General features: G+C 36.4%; 1 protein-coding gene across 1 annotated transcript; it reads right to left on the reverse strand.

Moving 5' to 3' along the window:
• Positions 1–2,675: 2,675 nt before the first annotated feature.
• Positions 2,676–9,882, reverse strand: LOC127811982 (phosphatidylinositol/phosphatidylcholine transfer protein SFH2-like). Its single transcript, XM_052352212.1, has 11 exons — positions 9,544–9,882; positions 9,405–9,433; positions 8,707–8,790; positions 8,550–8,603; positions 7,863–7,940; positions 7,576–7,629; positions 6,254–6,313; positions 6,070–6,165; positions 5,380–5,481; positions 5,206–5,286; positions 2,676–3,262 (listed from the first exon to the last, which is right to left on the reverse strand). The coding sequence occupies exons 1-11, from the start codon at positions 9,596–9,598 to the stop codon at positions 2,948–2,950; spliced, it is 1,008 nt and encodes a 335-aa protein (XP_052208172.1). The 5' UTR covers positions 9,599–9,882; the 3' UTR covers positions 2,676–2,947.
• Between the last annotated feature and the right edge of the window lie 742 nt (positions 9,883–10,624).

Genomic DNA, 10,624 nt, shown 5'->3' on the forward strand with positions numbered 1-10,624 from the left:
AACTTATCCTTCGGTGCCAACTTGCTAGTGGTTATCCAAGGTACAACTTCCAAAAGTTGTTTTAGTACAACAGCTACTAACCCACCTTACAAACATAACCCCAAAAGACAAAAGTACCGTTAATGCAACCATAGGGTCCTTACATGCTTGAGGAAACTATTGCAGCAGATCAAGGAGATATTCTCATGCGTTGTTATCAAGATGAAGATGAATCCATTGCACTAAAACTTGCATAATGGGATCCTTTTGCTTGTGGATCACCTTTCTATCCAATATTAAAGCAGGTTCCACCAGAGGAGTATCTAAACTAAAGTCAGGCAGAGTAGGAGATTTGTGCCAATCCCGAGACTGAGCAAAACAAAGACAGCCAAATAGGTCTCTAGGCACTGATTCACAGGCCTCGTAAGGCATGCAGAAAAATCTCACCATTTCCTGCTTATTCCACTACATGATCTTTTTTTCTTCCAGAACCTCATCTATCTCCACCATCACCTCATCTCCTTCCAACATCAACAACTGCTTCCGACGTTGATAACCGGTCACATACTTGTCTTTACATTTGTAACATTAGTCTACTTGCCTTCGTTATTTGAAAGTTCTAGATCTGCCTCCCACCAACTAATTCCTTTCTGCTGTAGGTTGAACAACAGTGCCTCTTAGAATTTGGTCAGATTTCACCATCTCCTTACCCCTTCCACGATTTAGCACCACCTGATTACCTTGAAAAGAAAACTTACTTCTTCATTAAGGCTTCCATCATCATCTCCTGCAACCGTGCACTTTTCGTAGCCTATTTGACGGACTTTGGTTGCAACATCTTGACTATTGGCCTCAACTCATGGTTCAACCCGCTGATAAAACTTAAAATGAAATAAGCCTCACTCAAACCAGGATTTAGTGTGATCGTTAAGGACTTTAGTTCTTCAAACTTCACCTAGTATTGTTGAACAGTCCCTTCTTGTCTTACCTTATTGAATTCCTCCACTACATCAACCAAATTCTTATCTCCGAACCTGACATAATTCTTCTACAAAGTTTGGCCAATTATTGCCCGTTTGTGACCAGTTCCAACTTTGGAGCCAGGAGTTCGCCACGTCATTTAGGTAAGCCAAGGCTAAGGTGATATTTTGATGCTCCAGAATCTGATATAAGGCAAACAACTTCTCAAAGCGTCGGATCCACCATCGTGGATTGTGACCTTCAAACGACAGATCTAACTTTGGCATAAGAAAATGAGGTTGAGACTGAGCAGCCTGCCTTCTGTCTGGCGCTCGTTCCTCGAACATTTCTCCACTAATAGCAAGTTCTGCTTCAAAATCCATGGAATCCACTGCCCTAAGGTTTAGTCCAAGTCTTGGCAAGATTGGATCGGTCCTTTCCCTAAGAGGAATATCAGGTGAAAACCTCACTTGGTTCTCATAAGCGAACATCATCATAAAGGATTGGATCTGATTTTGAATTTGATTGTTGACATCATCACGCGTGCTACCACGCGTCTGCATTCCTTCCTTGCGCATCTGATTCATCTGGTTGATCGTTGTATCGAGCTTCTTCTGCATCAACTCCATCATGCTTACTCAATTCTATAACTCCGACATAGTGGCGGTCACCTGCAATAGTTGCAACTCCATTTGCTTCATCCTATTTCCTTCCGACATTGCTGTCACTGATCGAGTCTAGGTTAAGGCCAAGGAGCAGAGCTCTGATACCAAAAGGAAATTCTCTCGTTAGGAAGAGAAATAGGGCAAGGTGAAGAAAGAAGCAAAGAGGGAGAGACAGAGTTCAGAGAGATCGAGAGGGAGAGAAATTGAGGGAGGGAGAATGAATTGATTGCTATGAATATTCATTAGTAGTTTCTCACTCAGTTGGGAAGCCTCTTATAGCTTCTCCTTGGGGCCAACTTACTAGCGGTTATTCAAAGTACAACTTCCAATAGCTATTTTAGTACAACAGTTACTAACCACCTTACAAACATAACCCCAAAAGACAAAGTGCCCCTAATACAAGCATAGGGTCTTGACAGACAGGTGAATTTTGCCCAATTCTCCCAAATAGGAGAATGTCGTGCATTAGACTTGCACTTCGTAGGCTGACGCTTCCCCCTTCTACACTGTCCTATGATCCCATCACCACAACTTGGAATCCTTATTGCTTCATTGTGAAAAGGACAGAGACTGTTTGGGAGAGATTAGCAAAGGGGTGGAAGAGAATGGCATGAAAATAGATAAAATGGAATTAAAACCTTTTTTCTTCGCGGCGATGAAAAATAATAAAATGTATACTTTCCTCATTTGAGAAAATTTTAAAAAATTAATGAAGTGAGACATTAATAAACATAAAGTGTCACTTATACCCTCCTAATAGATATATAAAAATATTTTTTATAAAACTATTGGAGATAATTTTATCCATGAAAGATAACAACCCATTTCCTTTGCATCCAATCTCAACCTTTTCATCCAATTGCATTGCATTACATTCAATTACTAATAAGCCTCCCCTGAAAAAAATGAACCTCTCCATCAGTCACCATTCCATCCAATTCCATTCCATCTCTCCTGCAATCACACACCCTCATAATACAAGCTCGATTTCCCACTCAGTGTTGCCATGTGACAAAGTGGTGAAGCTCATTGCATTTTTTTTTCTTTCAATAAACAAGAGGGGGAATGAAATTGGCTAGAAAGGGAACTTGCCATTGCATTTCCGATTCCTACAATTGCTATCAACAACATGATTTATCCGTCGATAAGGTGGTGCTGTTAAAGATATTAGTAATTAGCTTTGATACCAAATCTGCATTGAGCTGACGCAAGGAATTGCTATTACTAAATAAAAGAAATGCCCCTAGTCCCAGCAGGATCCACTGCTGGCCTTCTGTTTTGGCACTCCACTATCAGCCCGCAGCAGCTATAGCCATTTGAAAATGGCCGCTCTCCTTGAACATTCAATCGCCATTTATTTTACACTCGCACATTGACTTGCAGAGCCCATTCTGATCCCCGAGCTTTTGAATCTCGGACTCTATGGTTTCAGCAATTTTAGCGCCTTCAGGGTCAGGCTCAGGAAAATCTACATGGAAGGACCCTTCTTTGATCAGTGTCTCCATGGCTCCGGCTTGAACCTTGATGTAATTATACAGCTGCTGATGGAAGTCATGATCCAAGGAGAAACAATTATCTGTGGTTCCATTTCTAGAATGCCTAGACGATCCCGAATCTTCTCTTTTGCAAAAATGTGGAAGAGATGCATAATCCATTATCTGCATTCAAGTAGCGATTCAACACTGTCAAAACCTCTGAAATAAAATCAAAAGAAGCAAGTGTTGTTCAGGCAATTCATTCCACCCATAGTTTATTTATTTTTTTCTTTCTTCCCTCCTTTCTCGATAACTAGTATTTTAGCAGATTAAAAGCCTTCTCTCTCTTCCCAATAAGCTTTGCTAGATATCAAAGCTTGAACCTGCTTTTCCACAGGTGACAAGCCTAAATCTAGGTTGAGAATTGAACAATTATTAAACATGAGAATGGCCACTAGCAGTTAAAATTAACGAGACAGATAAGTTGAATAAATAGGCAAAAAGAAATGAAACATCCAAGCCTAGATTCCAATAACTTGGATCGATTAGGAAACAAGTTCTTTGGCATCAGACCCTACAACTGGCATTCATTTCTTAGCACTTTGAGTGGTCATGTGCCTTAAATTTAGACTTGAATTCCTTATCAGACTCCCAAGAAAGGTTCCTGCTACTCTTGTAAGACCATCTTGCTTGGCATGACATTCTGTTCTCCTCAACTTCATTATAGTGCTTTCATAGTCTTGCCGCACTAATTTTATTCTCCAGCCTCCACCTATTTATGGATGCTTCTTTTGCCCTTCTCAATCTCTCCCTCTCCAGGAATTTAGATTATTTTGGTATGCACAACAAGAACAGGAACTTGGTACACTATATGTTCTAAAATGAGTTATGGTGAGGGTAAATTTGTTGATATTATTAAAAGTTTAAGAGACTGGGAAAATTCTTTTCTTGTTAACCAGATATCCAAAGAAATGACACAATCTAGTTTGTTGTTCTTCAAATTATTTACACAACACATTTCTGGGGACATGTAATTTTTCAAGCCAAAACTCTGCCATTCATATATTTTTATTTAAACAACAACAACATATCCAGCCTTTATCCCACCATATGGGGTTAGCTACATGAATTCTAGACTTCCATGTATTTCTGTCTTTTGTCATATCATTCATATATTTTTATTTATTATACAATATTCTTTCCCTTCTAAACAGAACATTCAAGAGAAGGTATGAAAAATATTTGGACCATTTGGATTGCTAAATCAGCTTCTTGGAACAAAAGAATACCATGTTTTGATTTGAAACAAGCTAACCAATTTGCACTGTGCTAGTGTGTAGAAGGGCTGGATTATTTGATTTGGTTCTGTTCCATCTGGCACTAGTATTCATATCGGATGATCATATTTACTCCTACGGACCTATCCTAACTTTTAGAGTTAGTGATTCTTGCACATTAATCATTCTGACATGAAAACACTTTCATTGCAATTTGACCTGTGGTTATAAAGGTTAAATGAACACTTTCTTTTTTTAGTGATTGTATTACAACTTCGATGATACTGTTTATTTAAGTCCCTAGAGTAACTCAATAATTGATTTGGCAATGATAATAAATTATTTACTTATCATTTATTAATTTCCAGTTCTTCCTTTTTCTTTTTATGCACATATGTAACAAGATTTAGAACAAAGAAAACCTGGTGCTTTGGCTCACCACACCATTTGACAACTATGTTAGGCTATATACAGATTGAAAACCTGAAACAAGATTTGGAACAAAAGAAACCAGGTACTTTGGCACAACACACCATTTAACATCTAAGATAAGCTAAAATGCAGATAGAAGTAAGGATGGTTAAAAGCTACTTACTGTCACCACCACTTTTGTTCCAGAAATTAAAAAACTAGTTAATAAACCTAACATATGCCCGTTAGAAAATGACATTATGAAAACATGAGATTTCCAAAATTATAAAGCTGCAGAGAGATGGACAAGTATGCCATAAAGAAAGAAGACAGTTTTGAAACAACTATGAACATTGCACTTGTGAAAGTCACCAGTCAGGGAATGGGATGGTAAAAGTTAGGAAACCTTAGCCACCAAAAAAAAAAGTTAGAAGGTACCTTCAACAAATCATCCCTCCCGCAACCTGGTAGCACCTGAACTTTCTTCCTTGTTCTTTCTTGTAAAAGAGGCCTCACTACCTGCCAAAACTTGGAAGTTTCAGGCAGTTCATAAGATGGATAAATTACAAGTACAGAGTTCATATCATCCATCAAATAAAGATAAAAACAAACCTTCCAGCATGCTGAAAATATGTAAGGTGCATTAACAATGTAATATGTCTCTGTCTTCTCAGGATAGTTTAAGTCATCAATGGTTGATATCACAGTCAACAGCTGACAGAAAACAAAAAGTATGAATATTGGCCCCAAGAAAGGAACTCAAAAACTAAGCTATCTTAAACCTAAAAAGGAAAAAAAAGCAATTGTTTGATCTTGCAAGTAGATATAGAATGAATTATTACATGTTTCAGAACCACCTCATGAGCATAATGATAATTGAATCACAAAGTAAAGGGATGATTGTGGAACTAAAAATGTGAACTACATGGAATTAGTACATGCAACTTTTTCTTGAGTTATTTTGTTCCCAGAGCAACAGATATTCTAGAGTTGCATATGATTTCTTCATGCCGACACCCAAGTTGAGAGAAATGACTGTATATTTGCTAAATACTATTCTTAACCCACAGGTAAGTACTTCATGAGATCATCGAATGATTGGGAAAAATAAAAAAATATGTTGAATATCAGGTATTCAAGGAACTCCAGTAAACCTCTAAAAAAAATGACGCATGTACTTTGTTAGTAGATAGGTAAATATAATGAACACCAGGGCAGTCAATCAGTGAACTGGTTTCAAGCATATGAGAAATCATCTCGTGGTTATATGCATAAGAAGTTGGATGCAATTCAAACTCGTACCTTGATGTGGTTTAGTGCCGAAAGCTTCAGACCAGTCATATCCAGAACCTTTATGCAGGTACTAATATGCCGTCCAAACTTCTTCGTTGCAGATGGCTAAAACCAAATAATTAGTTAGGCTACAATGGAAGATATAATTAATACTCATATATAAGTGATTTCATGTCTGAGAGACCATACTCACCAATATAACACGATCCCTATATTCATTCATTTGGATGTGAGACTGAACGTAACAATGAACCTAAAATAAACCAAGGATTGGATAAGGTAGTGTCATGAAATAGAAAAGTTTTTTCATTATGGGCAGGTTCCCAGATGCATTGAAAAGTTGTATGCTAAATGACTTCATCCATTAGCATACCATTATGTTTCATCCATAAAAGTCAACGAAGTCATCCCCAGAAAGCAGATAACAAAGCATATCTACAAGCTTTAAAAGGAATGGGTGTTGTAGAATCTAATCAAGTTGTGTATTTTAGGAAAATATATATATATGTGCGTGCGTGTGTGCACTTTATCCTAACCATAGTTACCGAACCAGCCAATTGGACCCGTCGGACTGCAAATCAATCACCAAGCTAGTGTGATTCATAAAACCGGAGATGTGTATAAATCGGTCAAAGCCAATCAAAATTGCCTGTTTTACCAGTTCATGACAAATCAGCTTATGCCAATTTTAATCTAAAGTACAACACAGCTTACAATTTTAAAGATCTTTTTTCTTTAATAGATGGCAAATTAGCCTTCCAAAAAAACAAAAAATGAAGATTAAAACAACTCAACTCCTCTTAAAATCTTCAATATTTGTTAAGTACAAACCCTTTGTGTAAAATTCCTAATCTCTTTTCTAACAAAGGCAATCTCCATCCAGCCATAGTTTTGCCTCCATCACCAATAGCTTATATCAAACTCTATTTGCATGCATTGTGATGATGAGGTATAAAAACCTTAGTTAACTTTTTGTATTTTAAATTAGTTATGAAATTTGTAGCGATTCACGGTTTTATGTTATTTTAATATTTTTAATATTAGTAATTTTCAATAATAAATTCGTATATCTCGAACAATAACATTATTTTATTTTATATATAAATTTATTAACCAGTGTTCAACTAGTGAACCACGGATCAAAGTAGTGAACCAATACCCCAGCCAGCTCGATGACCAGTCTGGTTTAACTATGATCCTAATAGTAGCTTCATCATTGCCAAGAATTGGCAAGTTAAAACCAAACTTGTTCAACATGTGAATATTCCAACAAAAAAACACACTTGATGTATTAAAAGCTTAAACCCTGTGTTAAATATGGCAAAGATTGTTGTAATCAGGAAAAAGAAAAAGCCAATATATCTTCAAGATAGAGAGTAAAAAGTCCAATATCACAAATAAACATCAAATCTTTCCAATGTACTTTAATTCCACAGTACTCAAACATTTACTTAAAACTCTTGATCTAAATCCATGACCAGAAATAAAGAAAGATGAAAAGAAAATCATCCTTACAGATGCTTTATCAAACGTATTGAGCCCTACACCAACAGCAATGACTGGGAGACCCTGGAGATATTTATAAGGGGCAAAAAGAAAAGAAAAGGAATGAGTTCAGACATCATGACAAACATGCAAATTTGTTTGTTTGTTTGAAATCTTCGTTTCACAACAAGAACGGCTTTAAAACACTGGTACAGAAGAACAAGTCATAATCCTGAACTGATTTGGAAAAACATATATATCAGTGCAACAATAGGAAAACAATCAACCAGAAGAAATAATTACATATTAACAAATACCTCTTTTGAATAACCCGACATTCCTACAAGCTGTGAATCACGCACTGCTCTGTACAAATCAGTAGGACCAATTGGTTTCTGCATAAAGAAGCAAAAGCAATTAAAATTAATGATGTCATTAGTAATCCAGAAAGCAAGGTGTTGTGTATCAATATTGCTAACATTATAAGAACACCCATAATTTCCTAAAATCAATGCCAATTTTAAATGTGACAAATCTCAATGAAAGGCTTTACAGTTTTTAATTTCAAAGTGCATCAGTTTAACTTCAGTAAACCCTCATAAACACAGGCTGTAGGAAGAGTAAAAAGTAAAGGAATTTTCATGAATGCTTAACTAATTCCCCTATATGTAGGGCACATCTCTAATTTCAGCTACTATATTGTTGGATGGTTATCAAGCTAATAATTAGATGCTAGGCCCAAACGAAAATGCCAACTGAAGTGATCTTGTGTAAGTCTTTTTCAAACACCAAAGTTGGAAAAGCAGCAAAAGTGGAGCACAGACAAAAACAGGCGTGTGAAAAGTGCTATCAAATATGCACTTGCTACAAACAATCACATCCCTAAAGCAAAATGGCATATTGCAATGGTTGGCTTATAAATCAACACTAATAGAATAACTGGCTTATAAATCAACACTAATGTTGAATGCTTAGGTTGTACACAAATGACAGCAAAAACTCACTGACAATATGTTGTCAATCTCATTCTGTATCCTCCAGTTTAAACAGTCAACCAGCTGTTACAATTCAGCATAACCAGTGAGAAACAGAAATAAATCCATACAGAAAATTCTAAAGAACAGTTAGCTTTGAAAGCTCAATTGAAAATATTGCACTAACCATTTTGTGGGCTTTGGAAACATTCCCTTCCCTGGCTTTGAGAAACCGTATTAGAGTTTCAGTTGGATATCCCTGATGCACATTCTGTTAAAAAAAAAAAAAAAAACTTAAGGTTATTTTGCATTCATGTGATATGTACGGACGCATTGCACAAACATGGTGAATGTTCATCTGATCGAGGAAACTGACACCATTTCATGACTCCTTTCTTAAACCATTAACCAATTTTCCTCTCTTTCCACCTTCAGGGGTAGCACTAGATCCTTTTTTTTTTAATGGTTCAGCTAAAATCATATTAACTAAACCAGGCAAATTATCTCCTTAGAAACAAATCCGAAGATCAAGTCTCTGTTAGTACTTCCCCTGAGCAGCGAATCACAAAATGTGAGCATTTTAGGGCAGTGTTTATGCAATCATAAAATATGCAATTCAAATCTAAAATTAAATCAGCTTAATTCCACATAAATCTAACCCTAAATCTACAACTCAAAGAACAATAAAAGAACACACCAGTACTCAGTACAACTAAACTAAATAGAAAAAAAAAATAAAAGAAAATAATAAACAAAGAATGGTACTACAAGCCAGATCAGATCCAAAATCAGGTACAGCTTCAGATTCTCCGATGAAAACTTTACCATATACTTAACAGATCGGTCATCATATGAGAGAGAGAGAGAGAGAGAGAGAGAGAGGACCTTGAAGCTGTTCTTGAGCGGCTCATTGACTGCAAAACAAAGAAGAAGAGGAGGTAAATTTGGAGTCGGTTTTGAAGATCAGCGAAGCGAAAAGAAGATGAAAGTGCAGAATGGGAAGCGAGGGTTTCAAGGAGCTGACTTGCTTCCATCAAGGTCTGAAACTGCTTGATCATGTCTTCCGTTATGATCACCATTTTTCGCTCGCAACAAAATTAAGATCCCCAGTAAGAGCCCAAAGTTGAAGACACGGATTTTGAATTCCCGCTGGTCCTACCTACCCCCAAAAATTTAGAGAGGGAGAGAGCGAGAGAGCAAAGCAGGCGACCCTTAATAAGTAGATTTTCCCATCAAACAGACAACAGAGGAAAGGACACTAATGGGCTACTCAAAGTGGCTTAATTTAACTGCTAAAAATGGTGAATTTGTTTGGCAGAAAAGAAAATTGAGTGTGTAGATTCGAGAATCTAAGAAATAAGAAAGATGGCAACCGAAAGCCAAATCTAAATCTTTCTTTGGCTCTCAATTCCTTTTCTTTTTTTTTTAAATATTTCTTTCTTCCATTATATTATATTATATTATATTATATTAATTAAAGCTTTGTGAAATATGAAATTTAATTCATCAAAATATAACAAAAACTAATGCGAAAAGCTTCTTCTATTAAAATACTGAAAGCTGAAAGATACGTCCTCCTGTCTGTCACATGGCGAGTCCTGGGGGAGTGATTTTGTCCTGAAACAGGCAGCCAGCCGCATGTGGGCTGGTGGCCACCGCCCTTATCAGTTTCATCAATGGCTGCATCCCCCTACCCTTTCCCTTTCCCACCTAAAGAAGGATCGACCATTTTCTTTTCTGCTTTGCTATAATTAAGTTTGCTTTTTTTTTAAGATATCCTAAAAAAAAATCCAGCTTTCTTAAGAGAGCTTTTAATTTTTATTTTTTATGTTTAAGTTTAAAAAACTATTATTTATTATATTATCTAACCACATTTTCTTTACTTTTAGTTTCCTATTTTTTTTTTTTATCCCTAATATCTTCTAGTAAGTGAAAGAGACCAATCGTTGACAACTCCTCTCACCTTCTCCTTGATTGCCAACAACTCCTACTCCTAGAACTAAGAATTAAGCTCCAATAAGAGTCTCTAAGTCTCAAATCAATTTGGAAATCGGTGAATCTTATAATTGAATGTGGGCTCATCTACTTCTTATAGAAGATTGGCA

The sequence above is a fragment of the Diospyros lotus genome, chromosome 10, assembly GCF_014633365.1.
Source record: "Diospyros lotus cultivar Yz01 chromosome 10, ASM1463336v1, whole genome shotgun sequence".
Classification (NCBI taxonomy): Eukaryota; Viridiplantae; Streptophyta; class Magnoliopsida; order Ericales; family Ebenaceae; genus Diospyros; species Diospyros lotus.

Excerpts from the sequence above, each read along its gene's own strand:
- LOC127811982 (XM_052352212.1), bottom strand. The coding sequence starts at position 9,598 with ATGGTGATCATAACGGAAGACATGATCAAGCAGTTTCAGACCTTGATG. Across the intron at positions 9,434-9,543 it reads TCAGACCTTGATGGAAGCAA|TCAATGAGCCGCTCAAGAAC; the intron begins GTCAGCTCCTTG and ends TTTGTTTTGCAG. Across the intron at positions 7,630-7,862 it reads TGTCGGGTTATTCAAAAGAG|GGTCTCCCAGTCATTGCTGT; the intron begins GTATTTGTTAAT and ends AAATATCTCCAG.